Here is a 24,657-nt window from a genome sequence, read left to right on the forward strand (position 1 = left end):
TCATCTCCTTCAGCCTGAACGCACTTAAAGGCTAACCAGATTAATAACGTGTTAAGTGTTTACAAACTGTAGCTTAAAAATATATATTTATATATACTTGTGGGTTTGGCACAAGCCTTTTCCAAGAAACTCCTTGTGTATTTTTCAAAATCTTTGTTACTTTGGTCATTAAAAATTACAAGAAAAAAGCAAGATGAGTGAAGGTTAGTTGTGTCTGTCCCTCTGAGGAGAGGAGAGTGCTCCCTGTTGATAACCCGTGTTAGGTCGGATGGACAAAGGCTGAACTCAACCTGTTCAATGAGTTGGTTAGGCCTCTCCTCTGACGATCACAGTGGTTTCAAATTCAACTCAAGGGAAAATGTTTGTGTAGAAAAATCAAGAAAAAGGTGCCGCCGCTGCAGACTCTGGTGTCTGGTCTCCCTCGTAGTTTAGTTTGTTCTGTTTAGGCACCCTCTCCTCTCCCCCCCCAGTGTCCTGCGTCATCATGGTTGAGTCTCAGGCTTCAAGGTGTGGCTGGCGAAAACTGTCAGGTATCAAGATCCTGGAAGGGAATAACAATGCATATTGTAATTAGGGTGTTTTTCTTCTGGCTTAATTTTAAACAGTTTCCTGGTTTTAAGGTTTTATTTTTTGCAAGTTCGTTTTAATCATCTCGAACATCTTTCTGCAAAGTAAAGGTTCTTCACATTTACTCTGACAAGAGCGCGTAATGCCATGGCTTTACACTAGGAAGGTTTTCACACAACTTGCTGAACATCTGAATTATTAATAGGGCTGAACGATGATTTCTAATCAAGTACGTGTTTTCTGACGACACTATCATGTGATCGCCAACGGCGCAATTTTTTGCAGGCTCCTGACTGACCCTGAATCTGTTGCTTCAACTATCCAGACACATCCAGAGGTTTCCTCAGGTTATGTCTGTAGCAACGAGCGTCGGCGAGGCGGGGCCTGGGCTGCAGGAGTTTGATGCTTGAACAACAGTAATGAGCTCGTCAGGACCAGGAGAATTTGGTCAGTTATTTGTGGTTCTTTCTTTTGGTGGCGGTACTATGGCCGATGTTATTCAAAGCTGGGGTAATCTGTCTCCCTTGCTCATTTTCTGTCCTCTCAGCATCATTTGCTAGTGTGAGAGGGAGGGGCAGAAAGGCATTTATCATGATAATATTACGTTGAACTGAAAGCACAACTTCCCCATGATGGCAAAAACCTTTGCAGTCTTGCGCTAAACCAAACTGCGAATGCAAAAAAGTGTCAGTGTTCTGTGTTAGAGCGGTGTTTTAGTGAGAGAAAAAAAGCATTCAGGCAGCCCAACCTGGTAAAACAATGCATATTATTAACTATATTTTAATTAATACCTTTGAAAGCAATTCAGTTTTCATCTTTTCCATTATTATAGCAATAGCTTTCAATGTTTTGGACTTCCAAATATTTTGTAGGAAATAATCAAACTAAAATATAAAAACATGAAATATTTGGTTACGCTGGCTAAACTAATTACTGCCAACACCACAGGGATTCAAACCCACGTCAGCACCTGGTACAAATGGGATGGCAGGTAGGCACCAAACCTAGTTTATGGGTCTGCGTCTGTATGAAGACACGCAACGCCATTATCTGTCCTTGCGAGGGCTCTCCAGCAGGCTCGCAAGTACGGACGGAGTCGAGCTCACTTTTATTTTATTTAATGTTTATTTAACCAGGTGAGTCGATGGAGAACTCATTCTCATTTATAACGGCAATCTGGCCTAGAGGCATTTCTAAGCATCCGTCAAACGAGACAGAGAACACAAGCTTGTGATTGGTCAGGACGTCGCTGTCGTCAACAGCGCCACCATTGCGCTCTCAAAAACATAGAGAGAGCCAAAGATATCTAGCGGTAGACACAGAGCAGCTTGAAGAATACCTTGCGGAAAAACTCTAAAAATATGAACATTTTGTTCACTCATGACTGGAGGAGTACAAAGAAGCGCAGCAAGCATTTTATTCATGGACTGAAATGACAGGAAACGTAGATTTAGAGGTGGTGAGCGCATAATGAGGGACAAATTTGTCCCTGTCAAAAAGCATCTGAAATACAAAAAACACAATATAAACAGAATATTAAATGCACTTTCTTGGACCCGATACATGACAGGATACCCCAGAACAGCGCTACACCCTCTGTTGTCCTGGCGGGGTCTCCCCAGGAGACAGAAAAGTCCAAGAGCAAAATGTCTCTGTGCGTCTCTCCCTTGTGGAGCTGACGCTGAAGCAAAAACTTGGATTAAGACACTGCTGTAGGCACGTTTTGTCGGTGTGGGCGGAGTTTCACTGAAATAAAGTTTTATTTTCGGGTATAAATTCAGGCTGACAAAAATAACTTGTATTTAAGACAAATGACATTTCAATGGTACCATTAGTACAATTTTATCATATACCGTGAAGCGGGAGCTGTCGGAGAGGATTGCGCATATGAATGTCAGTATAAACTTGAAAACTGTCAGTTTAAGGACTTTTTGTGATACATGAACGTTATTTTAGTTAGAAATGTTACAGTAAAAGTGCTTGTATTGCGGTCTCGGCTCGTATGTTCGGCCGCTCGGTGTCGTACTTCTCCCGCTACGTTTTACCCCTGATTTTAATAGGAGTTTGTATTTTAGGGACAAAAGAGAAAACCAGGGAATTTATTAAGCTTAGGGCGGAGATGGACCACATGATCACTGGAGCAAAGCATTTGGCGGCTGTGGCATGGAGGTACAATAACATCTCATATTTTAAGTTTAGTTTTTTCTGCGAAAACACGAAAGGAATAACCTGTTGTCCTCCTTTCTCTGACTTTTCTCTTCCTGTTTCTTTTCTTACATGTTTGTTAAGACTATTCTGGAGAAAATGGGCATCCAGGGGAAGGTGCCAGCGATGACCAGCTTCTGGAGCTGATCAGGGAGGGCATGAGGCTGCAGAGGGAGGCAGAGCAGCAGAGGGCTCAGGAGAGAAGGGAGAACTTTGACAGCTTTTTACTTTACTAGAAATAACGGTTAAGAAAGATTAAACATGTACATATAAAAGAAATATCTAAATAAAATCAGTTCTGTATTAAACTCTTGAATTTTATTTTTGTTTACAAATGAGAATTGTTTACTAGAGGGTATCCCGCTGGGTCTGAAAAGTCTTAAAAGGCGATAAATCGGTTTTGGTCAAATTAAGACCCTTAGAAAGTATTAAAAACTATTATCACATCTTTGCTCAGCTTGTCGAAAGTATTTTCTCTGAATTAGCTCTCCAACAGTCAAGGAAATTATTAAAAAGCTAAATAAAACTTCGAGCTCCATCGTTTAAAGTTCCTTCTCCCTTCTGCTCAGCGGTTCCACGGTTGCTAGGCGACGGAACGTTCGCCAAGGGAGTGGCGGGAAATCATGAAGGCTAGGCCTGTCCAAATTCACAGCCGTTAACATCCGGTCTACTCGGCCGACGGAGGACCCAGCCCACGTCGGCCGAGTAGGCCGGGTCCTTCGAAGGATGCAGACCCTGAATTGAGACACAGCGGCTGTCTCTCTTCATGCTGTCCACCGCCTCAGACATGAAACCACTGCTGTTGTAAGAGCAACAGAAAACATTTTAAATTTGATTTGAGCAGCCACACATACAGGAACTATTCAGCCACTTTGAAGCATGTGTGTTTTTTAGGTGGCAAACTGGAGGTATGGCACAGCCCTAATTTGTTTGATCTGAATCGAATCATAGTTAAAGTGAACAGAAAGATAGAAAATTAAGACATTCGGTAACTTTATAATAAATATATAATAGGTGAACCTCATTATAAGGACGAATGATAAAACTGCATTCTCAGTGTTGGCTACGAGGCTATGGAATGAGTTGCCTTTATTCGTGTGCCAGTTGCCTTCTTTGCTGGTTTTTACGTTCCGTTTGTCGAAGCGCAGTATTCTTTTATTAGGTTTTATGCTTTTATAGCCATTTTATATCATCTTATTTGTACTTGTTGCCTGCTGTATTGTCCAGCACCATGGGCGTCTGATAAGGTCGTGGAAGGGGCTTTACAAATAAAGTCAAATGAAATGTTCCAAAGGAGAGGAGCTGCTCTGATCTATTATGTTAATATCTCCATTTATCTAGGTTATGTTTGGCATTGTTTACACGAACAACAGATGTAACACTGAATATTATCATTTCTGTGTTGTTGTAATTACCTGGAATTAATAGCAGCACTCTGCTGTTGAAGGTCAGTCTCATCTGAAGCTCTTCTGCTGCTGCATCAGACTCACATTCTCATAGACCCTGGAGCTGTCCTCCCTCATCCTGACAAACACACCCCTCAGTGAGACACAACCTGACATGGGGTCAAACAGCAGATCATTTCTGTCTACTCACTCTGTGCAGGTGGGAGTGGGAATGGGTGTGCAAGGAGGCAAAGGGCTCTGCTCTCCACCACTCAGGTCAGACAAAGAGTATTTTATGTTGGTGTACTCACGCCCTTTGATCTTACTTTTCTGTTGAAGAGACACAGAGAATGGCTACAGAAGAAAACACAAAAAAAGGAGTAAAATGAAGAATCAAGGCATCTGCTGCACACCTGCTCCTCTTCTATGCGCCTCTGCAGGGTTTCTATGTAGTGCTGCACAGCCATGTAGATGAACCTGTACTGGGCCTCCGTCTGCACCATCCCAGAGCGCAGAGAACGAACCATCTGGATGCTCTTTGGTACATCAATATCACAGTCCACCCCTGCAGCAACAGAAAAATTGCTCTCTAATTTCTCTCTGGGATTAATAAAGTATCTTTGAATTTGAATTGAATTGAATTTCTGATTGTTGCACAAACTTCATTTTAATGCTTTTTACTTTATCTTTGTCAACTACAGACTAAAAGTTTAAAACCTCTGGGAACCGTGGATACAAGGACATGTACAGACATTCATTCCTTTAGGTTATTTTTTATATATCGTTCATGTGGTGAATTTTATTAAAGTCACAGCATGTTACAGAGACAAAGATGAGAGAATATTTTAATAACAATAACAGGGATGTTTTAGTTTGTACCCTGCTGTTCAGCTGAAGGGCTCATTAATAAAGTATGTTTTTGTGTTATAGCTAATGTATACCTTGTGCTGATGAAAAGCCAACTCACCCTTTTCTCTGATCACATCTATCAGGATGTCTATCACAATAAATGTTCCTGTCCGCCCGATCCCTGCACTGGAAAAGACCAAACAGAAACGGAGTAAAGGTTTTCCCTCCAGCGCCGCCGCCCCCGTGTCTTTTAGATTCCTACCTGCAGTGTACCGTTATTGGCCCAGCATCAGCAACGCTCTCCTGTTTGAGGTTGACTTCCTCCAGGAAGTCCAGTACACCACCTGGGTCAGCAGGAACACCGTGGTCTGGCCAGGTTTTGAAGTGGTACTGCCACACTGTGCGTTCTGTGTTAGCCTGACAACAATGTTTAGATGGTGCGTCACTAAGAACTTCAGTAAAATGAAAATAATTTTCAGACCCCCAAGAAGAAAACAATTTAAAGTTGTGGATCACTCGTTTAACCAATACATTTGCAGTAGTCTCCAGTAGGAATGAATGCCTTGCAGGCAGAACTCAGGCCACAAAAAGCCCACAAACCCCTATCTCAGCAGATAATTGGACATCTTGCCTCAGACTGGACAACAGCAACGCGACTCTACCACTAACTCTGTTTGCTCGGGGACATGGATGTTTTACCTCCACAAATAACAAGCCTGGAGGAGCTTCAGCTGTGTGAGTGAGTTGCTAACGCTAGCGCTTATCTTCGGTTTACTGAGACATTTTCTGCTGATTCTGGACAATAAAACAACAACAGCCTTCCCCACCGTGAGTCAATATGGGTAAGTCCAATTCACCGTCTACTTTCTATCAGAAGCTAATGCAGGAGATTGGTGTAAGAAACTATTTTCATGTTCAACCTGCATTAAAACTCAAGAGTGACCGATTATAATCAGAAATAATCATTAAAAATGTTTTTTCAGTTAACCATTAACTAATACTAAAGTCATAATGGTCAATAAAACTATTCCTACAAACCACCAACAGCTTACCTGCCCAACTTTGGACAGCTTCAGTTCTCGTAGGGTGTAGTCGTGGGCGGTCGTCTCCCTGACATTGCGAACACGCATGGCGCCATACTCCTTCAGAGCAGACATGTCTGGCCAGTACTTCACACACTTACTCTGTTGAAACATTTATGTTCATTTAGTTCAGCTTTTGTTGAAAAACGTCTGATTTTACTATTACTAATAAAACACCCTGATGTAATATCAAGCAATCAGAGATTTTGTGATCAACTTTTAGCTGACTAATAGAGGTATAATATGTTTGTGATGTTGATTAGCTGTGGTCATCTAGAAACCTATTCAGTCGTTGATGTACATGTAATGATTACTTTCTGGGAGTTTCACAAAACTCAGCCTGGTACCCGTTACTAATGGAAACAGATGTGAAACTGCACTGAGGAGGTAGAGATGGAAAACCCATACCTGTCAGATGCTTATTTACAAATGCTGTGAAAATAAGTCTGGTATGAAAATGAGCTTAGTTTCAAACGAGGACTTTTGTGATCAACTGTCCTTCATCTGACGTCTCCTCTAAACTTGATGTAAACGATCATAAAATTGAGGCAGCAAACATTCTGACTGATATTTGTTTTATTCTCTAAACTTTTAGTCACTGCTGTTGTACCCAACTCGTGTAGATTACCTTTCCTCTTTCCACCTCTTTGGTGGTCATGACGATGACTCGAGACTCTTCCTGAAAAACCATCCGCCAGAAGTCACTGATGGTGTTCTGCAAGCAGCCCTGAGTAGCTATGTAGCTCTTCTTTACTTTGTTGGTGTTGTTTAGGCTCACATCCGGCTGCAAACACACGCACATTTAGCAAAAACAACAAACACAAATATCTGAAGTACAAACTAACGGACAACACAGAACAGCTGTGTCTGTCCTGATGAAGGCAGCAGGTATTACTATGATGATATTGGCGTTGATGTAGTCGGAGCCTAGTTCGTTAGGGTCCCCGTCGTTCAGCACCACACGCGAGTGGTCGACTGCAAACACAAACAAAAACAGAAGAGCTGGTTGGTTCAAACGTCCCAACAGCTGGTACCTAAATCATCACACTTGGAGGCGTAGAGGTTCCTCACAAGGAAGGATGTTCTTGTATCGGTTCTTGTTTTTGTTCTCTGGTCTCTGACCCTCTTTGCGGCTGTAGAGCAGTTTGCACTCCTGTTGCTGTAAAGTCTAAATGAGGAAAAAGAAAGACAACATTTACAAGACAGTTTCCACAATAACTTACAGCATTTAATGAAAAAACATCACTAACCAACATATTTTAATGTTTTAAAAGAAAACAAATCTATATCACTTGTCTTATCTCTTTATTTATCAATCAGTAACATTTAATCACTTCAGGGTTAATTTCCTGGTTTCTACACTCAGTCTGTCTAAAAGCTTCAGTCTCACCTCAAACTCCTCCCAGAAACCTTGTTTGACCTTGTCAGTGGCCTCCGCTAGTTTACTCAGCTCTCGAACTCGACTTTCAATCTCTGCTGCATTTATACGAGTAGTGTTTAGGGGCTGCGGACGAAGGCAGAACAAACGTTCACAGATCAGGTGCTTCAGTATAAGATCATGGCTACACGTGGTTGAGGACGGGTGAAACTAAAACGAGGCGGACCTGTTTGAGCTGAAGCACGGTGCCGAGGGTTTCCACCATGGGGTTCTTCTTGTAGTGCTCCACCAAGTCTGTGAGGGAATCAAACTTCTCCCCTCCACCCACGTCGTACTTCAGGTCATGCTGGGGACGAAGAAACAAGCCACCATCAGACAACCGTGTTGGGTACAAATGTGAAGAGAAGGATGCTTTGGGTCCACCTTGTTAATGATATGTGGGAAGAAACGCCGTCACAGTTCAGTCGGATCCGAGAACATTTTATATAAACGTCTAATAAATGAGAAACTTCACCTTGGTTTTAAACTATCAGCAAACAGCACTGTGATATTGGTTAAATGTTTCATTTAACCACAATAAAAGTTTTCTTCAGGGACGGATTTAAATTATTATTTAAGCAGTGGTTCCCAACCTTTTTCCCAAGGGACCCCGTTTTTTACCAGTAAAATTTTTGACGACCCCCTCCCATTCTCTCTTCCAGTACAAACATTAAGAAATGATAAAATTGTTCAAGCACATTTTAATATGCTTTGATTCAATAGATAACAGTAATAGTAGGCTCCAGTACAGAACAAAGTCATTAACAAAACCAAACAGAGCATAATGTGCTTGACAGTTTGTATTACTTTTCTGAGCACATTGTTTCTTGTAAACACTGATAAATCAATCATTCATTTCAATAAACGTTTGACACATAAAAAATACACTGAGCAAAATGTACTTAAATGTGTATATTACTGTTTATACTAGATTATTTACTGTAAAGGCTGTGATTAATCCACCAGTCCTATCTTTAATGAACTTTTGACACTTGAAAATAAAACAGTGAGCTGAGCAAAATGTTCTTAAATGTGTGTTACTTTTTCTGTACTAATTATTTCCTGTCTTCATATCAGTAAACTTTTCACTCATGAAAAAAATGTGAGCAAAATGTAGGCTATAAACAAGTAATAAATGAAGTTTTAACCCCTTAAAGTGGAGAGGTCCTGGCGACCCACTGAGAGGCTTTGGCGCCCCCTTGTGGGGGTCGGGACCCCCAGGTTAGGAACCACTGATTTAAAGAATCAGCTACAGCCTACTGACGCTGATCTAAAGTAAGAGTCATCTTGTTTAATGAGAACTCATAACGCCACAAACCCGACACGACGACAGGAATGTAAGTACGTTTAAAAAAACTAACGTGATGATTGTTAAAACATCAGGATGTTAAACTGTAGACATTTCTGGTATTCAGTCTAATAAACAGTTTAAATCAGATTGCATTCAATACAGCCTCATTTTACATCAGAGAATAAATTAAGTGATTTATGTGACCGGAACAGAGAGAAATAAACTCAGATGCTTCTGACCCGACCCAAACAGCAACACATACTCACTCACTAACCTACTAAAACATTCCTCTCTGGTTAAATCTGGGAACACTGGTTTTCCCGTCATGGTCTCTCCCACGCTTTCCATTAACGCAACCTGCTCTCTTTATACATGAAGCCTCCTTTATAACTTTGGGTTTAATAAAGTGGTTTTTGAGTGGAAACGATGTGTGAAATGTGACTTCTTGTGTGAACGCTCAGAGTAAAGCTGAAATCTTGAATGAACAAATAAACATCTTAACCATCACTGCAGTGCCGATAATCATCCTTTAGTCATGTTTCAGAAAGAGCTGCAGCAAACTCTGCTTCAGACGCCGTCTTCGTTGTTTATGAGAAACTGAGCGTTGCGATGTGTGACGTACGCTGCTCAGCGCTGATTGGCTCGGTTAGAATTCTCAGGGGGAGGGGTAATTTGAAGAGGCTGGTCAGGCTAGGCAAAGCCTGGAAGTAAAAGTAAAAAAATAATGTCTTTTAAGGCAAAGCAAAGAGCTAAACCAGAGGGAACATTGGTGCAGCCTATGCTAGTTTGAGGGAGCTAAAGGAGGCTACAAAATAACCAGGCGATGGTGACCTGGCCTTGTTGCTACTAGACTTGTAAATAAGATTTTCTGTCAAACGGTGTGGATCACTTAATGATTTATTTTGTTATTAGTTGGCTCATGTTAGTGTTAGCTTGTTGTTAGTGCTAGCTACAGAAGGCTGCAGCAGGGTTGTTTGTGACAGCTGTAATTCCACTTTAAACCAGTAGGACAAAGGAGCAGGAAACTATCTAGTGTTACTTTAACTCCTTGAGTTGTTTGTGGTTTAGTAAGTCAGAAGTATAATGTGTGCTCGGAGGATATTAAACGGTAACGTCAACACACAGATGGCTGTACACACAGCTCTTTCTGTACTAAACCATCACAAAGGACCAGTGACTCGCAGCAGTGAGTGTGTGTGTGTGTGTGTGTGTGTGTGTGTGTGTGTGTGTGTGTGTGTGTGTGTGTGTGTGTTAGGAAAATCAGAAGTTTGTGTTGAAGAGCAAAACATAAAAGCTTTGTGATTATGTTTAATGTCATAAAAAGGAGGTTTGGTCTTGAGCTTTTCTTCAGGCAGCAGCCCTATTTTAGTGAAGCGTACACTATGTTTAGTAATAATGATCATGGAAAAATGAGAAGAAACTGTGTTGACTTGGTGTTGGTTTTCTCTTACCTGCTTTCTCGTGATCGCTCTCACCAACAGATCAGACACAAAATCGTAAACTAACTGGTTTTAAAGCACTGGCAGAGTTTCAGACAACAGCAGGAAGCAAACACCAACAGCTCCAGCATTCCTGGTGGCTAATTGTTAGCCCTGGAGATTTACACCCTCCCCGGTGTAGAGGGTGATTCTGTCAGAACAGAGAGACTACACACAGAGCTCAATTTGTGTTTTAATCTAATTTACTTTGAGTTATCAGTGTGCAGACTCTACCGGACTCATATCTAGAGTTGGTGAACAAATCCCCACTAACGCCATGCTGTTGTGTGTTGGTACATGATGGGAAACACTCTCTGCTGAGTGACCTCAAGGCAATCATGAAGGAGCAGGTGTGAATTATTTATCAGTGCTCATTATCAAGATTTATGGATGTTGGTGGATTTGGTCTTGCGTGCCACTTATGTAAAAAAAGATTCACATTGCAGCTTTATCCCAGTGTTTCTAAAACCTCTGTGTTTATGGTGCACGTTCAAGAACAATATGGTATGGTTTTCCTCATGTAACCCTTGGATTTGTAACTAAAGTAAAAGTAGAAACAAACTAATGCACTAACTAGACCCAGCTCTCAATTCCACCAAACAAATAATAAAAACAAACAAATTCTAAAAACTATATTGAAATTACAATAATATAATATTCCTTTAGAAATGCCCCACAGTTAGTTAGCTTCCACAAACATTTAGGAGGAAAGGGCTTGATGAGCCACAGTTACCTGATCAGTCGTGTTACTTAAATGAAACATTTCAAATGCAGCTGTGTGGTCAGGCGAGTCTGAACAACATCGAGCTTAAAACCAGAAAACATCAGGTACTGCTGGTCTTCCCTACACGAGAGAGGCAGCTTCCAGGCTGTGAAGCCTAATTCTGAAGGTTCTTGATATGCAAATGATCAGAGGTTTACTGATAAGTGGACATGGATAAACAAAAACAGAAGACATAGAGATCAACTGGTTTTTCCAGTCCTCTTCCACATTTTTGTACAGAAGTTTTACATTTAACACTGAATTGATGAAAAAAAAAGATTGTGACTCAATTAGCAAACTGTACATTTAAAACTAGACTGATGTCATACAGAGGGCGTGTTGGTTTCACCTGGCAGTGGATCATGACATGAGTAACTTTGGGTTTGCTGTCGCTGGAGTCCATCTTGTCATCTCCAGTTCGGACCGACAGGACGAAGTCCCCCGGGTGACTCTGGCTCTCTCTCACCAGGAAGCTGCCGTTCTTGCCTTTCTCCGTCAGCAGCTTCTCCGCCTCCCGGCCCGACAAGTGTCCGTGGAACCATCTGCAGAGTTAAAGCTTTGTTTCAGTTCTGCATCAGAGTTAAGCAGGTAAGACTGTTGTGGCACAAAAGCCAAGTTGTTATGGAGAAAATCTACAGTCTGTCTTCTTTAGAAATGCGATTTTGTTCAGAAACTTTGATTTATTATAAAATAAATCATTTTTTATTTGTACTAAAATGCGCTCATGCTCAAACCCCAAATAACAGTGTTGTGAAAAGACCAACAAGGCACTCATATTCAATAACTACTACAGAGGAGCATTTGTCATTATTAGACGACAGATAATAAAAACCTTGAAATCTGATTATATGTTGGCTCTCTCAGTCTTCTGAGATGAAAAGTGTCCAATCTAAAATCAGATTTAGGAGTGGTTCATTCATTTAAATGTTTGCTGAACCCTGAAGGACAACAATATTATAATTTTCTTCAAAGGAACATAAAGAAAAAAGTATTACAGCCCCAAATTACAATGTTGGACCGGAGGATTGTTTGTATTTGAAGCATCCCTCTGTCCCTCAAAAACCCACAACAAACCAGGAGATAATTACAGCACGGCTGAAAAAAACTAAATAAAATCAGAAATCACAAACTTCATTCTCACATACATGTGGTCTCAGTTTTAATAAACGCCGACTCCAGGAAGCCTAAATGCCTTCCCCTCCTGTCGGCTCAGGGGTCCTCTGAACTAAAAGGAATGAATATAAGTGAACGGGACTATATAAGGTATTTTTGGTCCGCTTTGCCTTCCTATGTGTATTTTCTGGCTTTCAGTTATTTTCTTCACTTTACAATCCCAGAAGGTACAAATCAGATATGCTAACAAAAACACCATGACTGGTTCCAAATCAGTAAGGAATTCTCTCTCTTTTCCTCCTCTGAGGCTGCATGTAAACATCGCAGCTCTCTGTCTAAAGCCAAAAGAACCAGAAACATTGCCCCAGTCATTGGTTTCAGTGTGTGTGTTAGCATGATCACTGCAATGAAACACAGTAAAGATGGACCAGACAGAAACTCCATCTGACACTTTAAAGCAAGGGTCCTCAACTACATGTGTTCAAGTGCCAGATGCTCTTCCTAAATACAGTTCAAGTATTATTGTATCCTAATTTGTTAATATTTAAAATTTGTTTTCCATCTAAACTGCTTTGATTGTATTTTTGTGTTTGGAGAACGTAAACCATTATTGATATTTGGGACATGAATTTTGCTGCTAAACTTCAAAAGAAAGAAACAAAACAATTGTTTATAAAGCACCTCAAGATAAAAATCATGAAGCACTTCACAAAAACAAAAAAATGAAAATGAAATGAAAAGAAAGATAAAAAAAATGATTAAAAAAGTCCCCCAATTGGGGGGCATTAGGGCCCAAAGGGCTAGGGGGAGAGGTGTGATGGACCAGATGTGGCCCGCTGGCCACCAGTTGAGGTTCACTGCTTTAGAGTGTTTTGTTGACAGATTTGGGCAGATTTCGCACACACACAACAGAACATAGATAATTATTCAGTCTGGAACCCAGAAACAACATCTGTGGCGTGTCAACATCTGCTGCTGGTCCTCCGTGAAATCACAACCATCACAACAGACTGCTGTAGCCAAGTCCAAACAGCACATGCACGATTCCTCTTTTTATATATTACTGCATCATTATACTAAAGTAATGAAATGTAAGATTTAAAATACATTTTTGTTCTTTGCATCTCTCATTGAATTTTTGGATTCATGCCCAAGAAACCGCTTTTTTAACTTGAAAACAAATGAAGGAAAGAATTGTTTGATAGAATTTTAACAAAAATCGTGATTCAGATTTTATCAGAAGCCTCTTGCACCACACGGGCGAGTGTTTCAGCTCGATGTTTTTACTTTTGTCACTTTACTTTCTAAAAATCACCAAGCATTGCATAAAAATGCACATTCAAGTAGAATCATGGACATGAGCTCATACCTCTCCGACGTGGGGTCTGCACAGTTGAGTGGATACTTGAGCTCGATGACGTCTCCATTTTTCTCTTTCAGCTGCCCATGATGCTCCATGTAATACTGCACCAGCTCTGCAAGAGTGGCAAACTTCTCCCCACCGTAGAGGTCGTAGTAGTCCCCTGTATTTTGAATCTTAATGTGGGTGACAGCTCCATTTCGCCTAAACACAAGACCAAATAAGGGAACAGAATCAGACAGGTGTAAGAGCTCATCAGCAGAATCCAACAAGAAGTCTGCGGCTCATAAAAAATCCTGTCAGCGCAGATCGCTGTAGAAAAGTAATCCCTAAAATATTCCAACAGTCTAGTCCAGCTGCATCTTCAAAAACAACGATGAAAGAAATCACGTTTCTAGCAGATTAAAAGTCCACATGGTGTGTTTTTATAAGCCAAACTACTGAGCTTGAGCTAAATCAGTGGTCAACATTATGGCAGAATTGAAGATGAATGCGTGAACGTTTCAAAATCCCAAAAAAGCCAGTGTTTACAACTTTACAACCATAATGAACCAATTCCTTCTTACATGCTGAAACTAGACAAGATCTATTTAGCAATAGCAGCTAATTCTTAGAGAGTGTAATCCTGTGTTCCTGCAGAAATACGGAAATGTCTGAGCTGATTTCTGAGTTAGCAGAAACAACAGGCTAAAGCCGGGAAGGGTCATTTACACAATCATTAATATGGCATTGGGTTAAGATGTAGAGGTTCGTGAGCCGTTTAAAGCTACAGAGGGTTCATTCTCATCAAGAGGAAACTAGTAAATGTTACCAGACATGAAAAAGTCTTGTAATCAACACCAGGAGATAAAGTATAGCAGGGTAGAAATATGTGAGGGTTAAATAACTGTCACTAAAACATAATGCTGCAATTTCAATACCCCCTTATAAAGCAGAAAACCAGATATGAGCATTTATTATACAATAGCAGGAATATTCAGCTCTGTATCCCGAGTCCTTTCTGTGCAGAGTGTAACAGAATCAGATGTTGTCTCTACAGAATAACTCCACTGTTGTATGTCACTGATGAAGAATAGATCTGAAAGACAAAACTGTGTTTCATTTAGCTATTCAAACCAGACAGACAACCAACTACTGAGTCACACATGATCACCATTATCTCAGAAATAGAAAAGAAGAACTTGTGGCAGAGCTGGACCTGAGCAGATTTTAACGGCCTCACGGGGAATTCTGCAGTGAAGGAGATGTGCTGGTTAGAACCAGCAACAACTGGTTTCCCCATGGAAATGTCTGCTTTTGTCTCTGTGTGAAGTGCATACTGAGTACGACGGGAGACCGTACTGTTAGAATATGAAACTGCAGCAAAAATAACTTTGTCTACATCAGCCAAATTGACTTAATGACACTTCCTCTCACAAACGTATGACTCGACAGGCCCAGAGATAAAACCAGCTACTTTATTTTCATTAGTTACATTTTGGCTATCGCTTGGATAATGTTGGCGGTCTCGCTACATTCAAAACTACGAATCAAGCAGAATTGGATGCAAGTTATTTCCATTTTGGTGTAAAACACTCCCACAGCAACAGGCACGGTCAAAGTTTGACCTGATATAAACATTATTAAAGAGTCACTTATTTGCACATCCAGAACATACTGAGCAAGCCATCATTTCTTTCAAGTCATATTTGTGCTGGTGTAAGGCTAAGTCTGATGTTTGTTCTCTGAGTTGCTCTGCATCACATGCACATCAGAGGTCATCAGCCTGAACATCTGTCTGTTGCATCTGGACAAAAGACTAAAGCCTCATTTACACCAAGTGTGGAACAGATGCAGATCAGAACTAGAGGTCGACTAATATTAGCTCATCTATTGCCAATAGCGATGCCTATATGTAAAGGTCGTGGTCAGCCGATGGCCGATGTGCTGATGATTTTCATGGCTGATATCTGGGCATTTCCACCTTACTTTCATGCTGAAATGGCACTAAAACATCAGTTGATGCACAACATTTCTGAAACCAATTCAGGTTTTGAACACTGAATTTAACTAACTGGTAAATCTTAATTTATGCACTGCTCAGAGTGAAAATCAGACATCTAACTGAAGTTAATCAAACAAATCAGTCAACTGACCAAGTATTAAATGTTCAAAACTGGTATATAAAAACAAATTTTAGCTGAAAATAAGAGCATTTTTTACACAGATGTTCTTCAGGAACGTAAATATACATTTAAATTAAATTCTGCAGCAGCACTGGGTTTCCCGGGAATGTGCCTGACTTTAAATCCACTTTACTAAGGAGGTATATCAGCCTATATCTAAAAAATAGTAAATGTCAGCCACTTCCTGTACGGCTCATGTCATTTTGTCAACTTCATCCACATGCGGCATTCGGAAAAAAAGAGAAACCACATGGAAAAACTCTGCAGCTCCGAATCCAGATTTGCCCCGCAGCAAGCTGGTGCAAATGCTTTGACTGGACTCAATGATTTTTGGTCTTTGCAGAAGCAGCAAAGACTCTGATTCTTGTGCGTTCTGCACTCTGTGTAAATGAAGTTTAACACAAGCAGAGTTTTGGCTGGGGGATTTGGTTGGGCTGCAGATTTTGTGATGATGCTTTATAGGATGTTTTTCTTTCTAAAAACCACATTACCAATAGTTCTGTTTAAAATGAACTCAAACGTTGCATTCTAGTCACAGCTCTATCGTGTCTAACTTTATTGGACTTAGCCACAAGCGTAAAGGCTGTGAACAAAATACTTACCATAAATGAAGAATTTTCTTACCTACATTTGTAATGCCTCTTTTTTTTCTTTTAATGGAGGTTCATGTTGCTTACACCTCTTCTGCTTAATTTTGTGACATTTTATAAATCTCTTGCCTTTTCTATCTTAACATGTTTCTTTTTTTTTAAATCTATGAAGTAAGGCCTCTTTAGTGAATCCTCTGAATAAGTGAGTGAACTAAGCCCTAATCTGAGATTGTTGGTGTGACTGATTGGTTGGAATAACATCATATTCTTGATTTAACGTTTTATTTTTGTTGTTTTTAGTGCAGTAATCACTGTTATCTCTTACCGTACTGAGAGAGTGAAGTCTCCTGGATTACTTTTACTTGGTCTGGCCAAAAAGCTGCCATCCACTCCTCGAGTCAGAAGGAGGTTTTCGGCTTCCACGCCTGTGATGTTGGGATGAAACCATCTAAGAAAGGAAAAGGAACAGAATGATGCTAATTACCACTGTGGCCAAAAACCTTTGTCTCAAAACCAATCAGTTGGGGTTTAATCCGTTGTCCAAATGCATCATTTTACAAAAAAATGTCTCCTACATCTCCCTAATGAAATTTTAACACATTCCTTCAAATTAAACATAATTTAGGGTCACTGTTTAAAACATTACAACCTCTTCCAGATGTAAAACAAAAAAAACTTTTAAAAGAACCATGAAAATCTGACAGAGTAGAGCCATTTAACTCAGCATTTTTCCTGTCTGATTAAACATCAGATGCATCAGATACACATCTGGTACAAGAGTCCAATCATGTGATCTGCAGAACCAACAACAGCACGACTTCTGCATCAATAACCCCAAAAGGTTAGAGTGCTTTGTTCTGCAGCAGAAAGACACACTATCTAGGACTTTAACAACATTTTAGTCTTGTGTTGTATATTGTAACTAGAATCCTAAATATGTTTCTGACAATACCACTACTAGTAATAGCACAACATGACTTTTCAGTTTTCAGTCAATTCTAAAGCAAAAGAGTAACATAACCAGCTCTAAACATAATAAAGCTCTGGGGTTTGACTTTGGGAATCATTTAACTGATCACAGTATTTTCCATTCCCCTTTCAGACCCAAGATAAATGTGTGCTGTATTATCTTACAGCCCTGATTTCAATACAGATTTAATTTCTGTTTTCTGATCCATGCTGTAACCACAGGGCAGTGATAAAAGTTTTCATCCTATGCAGAGCATCTCCTGTTTACATTCCCACACTGACTATATAGACGTGTGTGTGTGTGTGTGTGTGTGTGTGTGTGTGTGTGTGTGTGTGTGTGTGTGTGTGTGTGTGTGTGTGTGAAAAATAATCTGCAGAATGTTTGAAATATTGATCCCCTTGTATTCACTCTGATACAAAACATGAAAAACCTACACTGGTTTCCTATCCTGGATTATTTCATTTTTTTAAAGAAATTCCTGTAAATCACTATCTTTTCTCCTACGTGTATCCTTTTGCTTCTCTTGAATCGGGTTCCCACTTTCCCCCACAAACAAGAATCCAAATCAGAGCTGTGTAAATAATACGGGATCGACCGTGGTGTAACGCTATCTTTGGTTGTCAGACAGAAGCATAGCACAACTAAGCTAACTATTGTGACTATTCTTTAAAAAAACTCTTAAGTTTGCTCAGTAGCTAATTTATGCGTTGCTCGTTTGAAACGGGCGCATATGATACACAAGCAGATGAGATGTGAAGTTTAAAATAACTGTGTAAAAGTATTGTTTTCTCAACTGGCTCCAAGTTGCCGGTGTAACGCTAAACACATTTATTCTAAGCTAGCCGTTTCGCAGCCTTCGGTTCTCTCAGAAGCCTCGATTCCCCACGTACAGAGCTACAGACAGCTGAGCGGAGTCAAACTTAGCCGGCTCGGCTAACATTTTGTCACCAGACATTGTTTTCCAGACAGCCCTCTCACCTCCGAGATGTCATTTTTTCCCTTCCTCACTTCCTCGCTGGCACTTCTTGGTAGCCTCAACAAGCTGGCTAACGCTTCCCACCGTTTCTGCTTTAGCTATCTGATGAAGTGCTTCATCGATTAACACCCGGTCAGGACGGGCGCAGGAAACGAGTTAGGCATCCACGAAAGACATGGGTAGCGCCCGCTACTAAAAAGTCTCTAGGCCTCGGCCCTGGAGACTTCAGAACAAGTCGACTACTGTACGTCACCAAACATGCGACAAAATCATCGGACAAAATAGAGGGCGCTTGGATTTACACCCCCACGCGGCCGTTTACGTTGCCGCACGCGCACCTCGGAATGCAGCAAGCTTCTGGAGTGTCTCCGCCTGAGCACAACCCTAACCGGCGAAATGTGAGATATAAAATGAAGATCCCAATCACTTTCATCCTACGCATGCTCATTAAACCCTTCAAGTGGCAGAAGCGACAAGCGTGCAATGATAAACAAAGGTAGACTTTATGTTTGCGATTATAAATATCTGTGAAATGTCATTTTTACACCGTTTTCTTTTTTTGTAAAATGACATCTTATTAAAATTATACTTAAAGAAATATTATGCTTGTATAAGTTTCCAGTGCCAGAAATGCTTGCTTATAAATACTGAACTACTACAGGTGGTTATCGTCATCATCATCATCATTATCATCATCATCATCATTATCATCATCATCATCATCATCATCATCATTATCATCATCATCACCACCACCACCACCATTATCACCATCCATTATCCAGTATCCCTGCAGTTTGCCTACAGAGCCTACAGGTCTGTAGATGATGCCATCAACATGGCTCTACACTTCATCCTGCAGCATCTGGACTCCCCGGGTACCTACACCAGGATCCTGTTTGTGGACTTCAGCTCTGCCTTCAACACAATCCTCCCAGACCTCCTCCAAGACAAACTGTCCCAGATGAACATGCCTGACCCTATCTGCAGGTGGATCACTCACTTCCTGATGGACAGGAAGCAGCAAGTGAGTTTGGGGAAGAATGTCTCGGGCCTGCGGACCATCAGCACCGATTCCCCTCAGTGTTGTGTTCTCTCCCCTCTGCTCTTCTCTCCATACACCAACGGCTGCACCTCCAACCACGAGTCTGTTTGCAGATGATTCCACTGTCATCAATGAACTGAACTGTATTAAAATGTTTACTTTGTGAATTACCTTGAGACAATTCTTGTCAGGATTTGGTGCTACATATCCATCCATCAATCCATTTTCATCAGCTTATCCAGAGTCGGGTCGCGGGGGCAGTAGCCTAAGGCGAGAGACCCAGACTTCCCTCTCCCCAGCCACTTGAGACAGCTCCTCTGGGGGAATCCCAAGGCATTCCCTGGCCAGGTGAGAGACATAGTCCCTCCACCGTGTCCTGGGTCTACCTTTAGGTCTCCTCCCGGTTGGACGTGCCCAGAAAACCTCACCAGGGAGGCGTCCAGGAGGCATCCTGACCAGATGCCCAAACCACCTCAACTGGCTCCTCTCGATGTGGAGGAGTAACGGGTCTACTCCGAGCCCCTCCCGAATGACCGAGCTTCTCACCCTATCTCTAATGGAGAGCCCAGCCAATCTTTGGAGAAAACTCATTTCGGCCACTTTCGGTCACTACCCAAAGCTCATGACCATAGGTGAGGGTAGGAACGTAGATATCATGGTCTGAGTCTGCGTCTCCCCTCATGTTTCTCCTTATGTTCTCCATCCCTCTCTAGGTTCTCCTTTTGTGCCTCCTAGCGCCCTCATGTGTCCTTGTCTGTGTCTTCCTCTTGTGTCTCCTGGGTTTCCCCATTTGCCCCCAGATCTTCAGCCCTCTAGGTTTCCCTCCACAGGCTTTCCCTACAAGGTCCTGTGCTCCCTTGGCCCCATTTTAGTCACGCCCCTGTAGTTTTTCTTTCTGTAGTGTCTTCCTCTAGTTTCAGCTTCCCCCCTAGAATATTAGTTATGTTTGCTGCCCTTCAGGTCTTTAGGTTTTATTCTTAGATCATTTTCCTTAGTTACAGCTGTTCATGTTATTAGTCTCTCTAGTGTGTTTTTTCCCATCGGTGTTTGAGGTTTTTTTCCCCCTCCTTAGATTATTAGTTATGTTCCTGCTCTTCTTGTCTTTAGTTTTTATTCTTAGGTCATGTTTGTTTCCTCCCTAATAAGTAATTGTGTTCTCTCCCCACACACCTGCAATTCATCTTCCTCTCGTCTTCCCAGTGTAAAAAACCCTGTCTGTGTCTCTATGTTGTGTTGGTCTATTGTTCCCTGTCAGTCTCGTCTCGTTCTCCTCTAGTTTCGAGTGTTTCTAGTTCTTGAGCGTTTGTTTTGGATTTTTGGTGTTTTTGCTCCCTGCCCTCGAGGATTGCTCCAAAATAAAGGATTTTTATTTCATCTTCCACCTCTGCCTCTTTCATCTCGTTCTGCATTTTGGGTCCTACTCTTCCTCCTCCAACCCATATTGTGACAGACAGTAGATCGACCGGTAAATCGAGAGCTTCGCCTTCTGACTCAGTTCTCTCTTCACCACGACAGACCGGTACAATGCCCGCATCACTGCAGATGCAGCACCAATCTGCCTATCGATCTCACGGTCCAGTCTTCCCTCACTCGTGAACAAGACCCCGAGATACTTAAACTCCTCCACTTGGGGCAGGACCTCATCCCTGACCCGGAGAAGGCATTCTACCCTTTTCCGAATCAAGACCATGGTCTCAGATTTAGAGGAGCTGATTCTCATCCCAGCTCCTTCACACTCGGCTGCGAACAGTTCCAGCGAAAGCTGAAGATCACGTTCTGATGAAGCCAACAGGACCACATCATATGCAAAAAGCAGAGACCTGATCCTCAGGCCACCAAAACGGATGCCCTCCACACCTTGGCTGCATCTAGAAATCCTGTCCATAAAGGTCATGAACAGAATCGGTGACAAAGGGCAGCCTTGGCGGAGTCCAACTCTCACGGGGAACGAGCCCGACTTACTGCCGTTAATGCGGACCAAGCTCTGACACCGGACATACAGGGACCTAACAGCCCGTATCAGAGGGCCTGGTACTCCATACTCCCGGAGTACCCCCCACAGGGCCCCCCGAGGGACGCGGTCAAACGCCTTCTCCAAATTCACAAAGCACATGTAGACTGGTTGGACAGATTCTCACGCACCCTCCTGGATCCCCCTAAGGGCATTGAGCTGGCCCAGTGTTCCACGGCCAGGACGAAAACCACATTGCTCCTCCTGAATCTAAGGTTCAACAATCCGACGGACCCTCCTCTCCGGAACCCCTTAATAGACCTTACCAGGAAGGCTCAGGAGTGTGATCCCCTGTAGTTGGAACACACCCTGCGGTCCCCCTTTTTAAATAAGGGGACCACCACCCCGGTCTGCCAGTCCAGTGGGACTGCCCCCCATGTCCACGCGATATTGCAGAGCCGCATCAGCCAACACAGCCCCACAACATCCAGAGCCTTAAGGAACTCCGGGCAGATCTTATCCACCCCTGGAGCCTTGCCACAGAGGAGCTTTTTAACCACCTCAGTGACCTCAGCACCAGAGATTTGAGAGGCCAACCCAAAGTCCCCAGACTCTGCTTCCTCACTGGAAGACGTTTCGGTGGGATTGAGGAGGTCTTCGAAGTATTCTGCCCACCGATCCACAACGTCCTGAGTAGAGGTCAGCAGCACACCGTCCCCATTATAGATAGTGTTGGTAGCGCACTGCTTTCCCCCCCGAGGCGCCAGATGGTGGACCAAAATCTCCTCGAGGCCGTACGGAAGTCTTGCTCCATGGTCTCACCGAACTCCTCCCATGCCCGGGTTTTTGCCTTGGCGACCACCCGAGCCGCATTCCGCTTGGACTGCCGGTACCCGTCAGCTGCCTCTGCGCTACATATATAAACTTGATTTAAACTGAATCAGACTTATCTCAGACGGGGATGAGTCTGCCTACAGAATGGAGGTTGAACGGCTGGTGTCCTGGCGCAGCCACAAGAACCTGGTGCTAAACGCACAGAAGACAGCATAGGTCATTGTAGACTTTAGGAAGCACACAGCCCCACTCTCCATTATAACCCTGTGTGACACTCCCATCACGATGGTGGACTCATGTCGCTTCCTGGGCACGATCATCACCCTGGACCTCACGTGGGAGCCCACCATCACCTCCATCATAAAAACGGCCCAGCAGAGGATGTACCTTCTGAGGCAGCTGAAGAATTTCAACCTATCAGTACAGTCGATGAGGCAGTTCTACACCGCAATCATCATCTTCATCATCATCATCATCATCATCATCATCATCCATTATCATCATCATTGTTGTCATCATCATCATCATCATCATCATAAATCAACATCATCATCATCCATTATATCATCACCATCATCATCATCATCATCATCACCATCATCATAATCATCTTATCATCATCATCATCATCATCATCATCATTATTATCATCATCATCCATTATCATTATCAACATCATCATCGATTATTATCATCATCATCCATCATCCATTTTCATCATCATCATTATTATGATGATCATCATCATCATCATCACCCATTATCATCATCATCATCATCCATTATCATCATCATCCATCATCATCATCACCATCATCATCATCATCGATTATTATCATCATCATCATCATCCATTTTCATCATCATCATTATTATGATGATCATCATCATCATCATCACCCATTATCATCATCATCATCATCCATTATCATCATCATCCATCATCATCATCACCATCATCATCATCATCCATTATTATCATCATCATCATCATCATCGTCATCATTATCATCCATTATTATCATCATCATCATCATCATCCATTATCAATATCATCATCATCATCATCATCATCATCATCATCATCATCATCCATTATCAATATCATCATCATCATCATCATCCATTGTCAATATCATCATCATCCATTGTCAATATCATCATCATCCATTATTATCATCATCATCATCATCCATTGTCAATATCATCATCATCGCCACCACCATGGAGTGGACCCCTCTCAGCACGGCTGCTGCTGTCACCTGCTACAGTGTGAAGATTCACAGATGGCTGAGTTTGATGTGGTGGCACCATCTCATCATCTGCTGCAAGTATCTAGAAAGAGAAGATCATTTGATCAGCTGAATTCTTATAATTCAGCTGATCAAACGAGGAGCAAAAGTACTGAGTAGAAATTTCTATGCTGCAAAACTATTTACGCTGGTTTAAGGAAATGATTCTGCTTAGATCTTTATGAGGTTTGATTTTTATCTTGTTGTCTGTAAAAATAAACTGAATACATTTTAGAGTTTGTTCAGCAATTGGGATTTTTGTTGTTCCTTGTGTTTGTCTTTTTTTCTAAATGAAACTTTAACTCTTCTCCATGTAGACTGACCCCTAGTTTCTGTATCACTTCACATTTCTTCTGTTTTGGCTTATGTTAGTTGTTATTTTCTATTTGCTTGTTCATTCAAAAAAGGGAGACACACACACACACACACACACACAAGCAATGTAGCTCATCACCGTCAGTGTGTATAATGACAGTGACTGTGAAAAATGTTCAATCAGATTTAGAAAAGTGCTGTATAAATGCAGGCCACTTACAATTTTGGCATCATCATCATCATCTTTACTTATGTAGCACTTATACTCAGCCATAAAGGATGACCAAAGCGTTTAAACACAGCAACTGTAACTTAAATATCACAATAAATTCATTAAACTAAAGTCAATATCTATGTTAAAAAGAAGTGAAAACACAATAAAATCCCATTAAAATGACAGCATGGATTAAAATAGTACCAGCAGAATACCCACAATGCACAATGTGGAAACGCGTAAGAGTGAGTTTTCAGTCGGGGTTTAACGCTCTGGAGCGATGGAGCTTATTTGACATTCATTGGTAATGAGTTCCATAGCTCAGGCGCTAAAAGGACAAAAACTCAATCCCGTCTGGACTTTTGTCTAGACGGTGGGACAATCAACAGTCCCTGTTATGTGTGACCACATGCAATCTTGCAAAAATATTTTAGTTTATTAATTTGCTTTATCAGTTAACTTTGGTTTATGCTTCAGTGTCATAAAGGAATCAAAATGTGTTCTATATGTAAACCAGATCATCAGAGGAAGTATACAATTTATGGAAGTCTCTTCTAAAGTCAGGTGGAAACTATTCCAATCTTACTGACAACACAACTTGTCCAAATGCTTTTAAGGCACCACAATTATCTCTAGAGGTGGCTTTGCTCCAGTGTCTCTTTCAGTCCTTTAAAAAAATTACTTAAAGAAGATAAGGTAAGTTTGTATTAAACTCATATGTGAAAAACACATTTAAAATTAATACAGCTGTACGAAAAATTATAGATATGTTGTATAATCAGCAATAACGTGGAA

The 24,657-nt window shown here is 41.5% G+C and overlaps 1 protein-coding gene across 1 annotated transcript; it reads right to left on the bottom strand.

Moving 5' to 3' along the window:
- Positions 1–311: 311 nt before the first annotated feature.
- Positions 312–18,461, bottom strand: ptpn11a (protein tyrosine phosphatase non-receptor type 11a). Its single transcript, XM_015975698.3, has 16 exons — positions 18,214–18,461; positions 16,591–16,713; positions 13,520–13,714; positions 11,387–11,579; positions 7,693–7,812; positions 7,479–7,592; positions 7,160–7,256; positions 6,984–7,063; positions 6,717–6,872; positions 6,059–6,190; positions 5,269–5,423; positions 5,125–5,192; positions 4,571–4,722; positions 4,369–4,487; positions 4,188–4,296; positions 312–541 (listed from the first exon to the last, which is right to left on the bottom strand). The coding sequence occupies exons 1-15, from the start codon at positions 18,225–18,227 to the stop codon at positions 4,227–4,229; spliced, it is 1,788 nt and encodes a 595-aa protein (XP_015831184.1). The 5' UTR covers positions 18,228–18,461; the 3' UTR covers positions 312–541; positions 4,188–4,226.
- Between the last annotated feature and the right edge of the window lie 6,196 nt (positions 18,462–24,657).

Source organism: Nothobranchius furzeri, chromosome 6, assembly GCF_043380555.1.
Source record: "Nothobranchius furzeri strain GRZ-AD chromosome 6, NfurGRZ-RIMD1, whole genome shotgun sequence".
NCBI lineage: Eukaryota > Metazoa > Chordata > Actinopteri > Cyprinodontiformes > Nothobranchiidae > Nothobranchius > Nothobranchius furzeri.

Excerpts from the sequence above, each read along its gene's own strand:
- ptpn11a (XM_015975698.3), bottom strand. Across the intron at positions 13,715-16,590 it reads GACTTCACTCTCTCAGTACG|GCGAAATGGAGCTGTCACCC; the intron begins GTAAGAGATAAC and ends TCTTGTGTTTAG. Across the intron at positions 5,193-5,268 it reads CCAATAACGGTACACTGCAG|TGCAGGGATCGGGCGGACAG; the intron begins GTAGGAATCTAA and ends GGTCTTTTCCAG.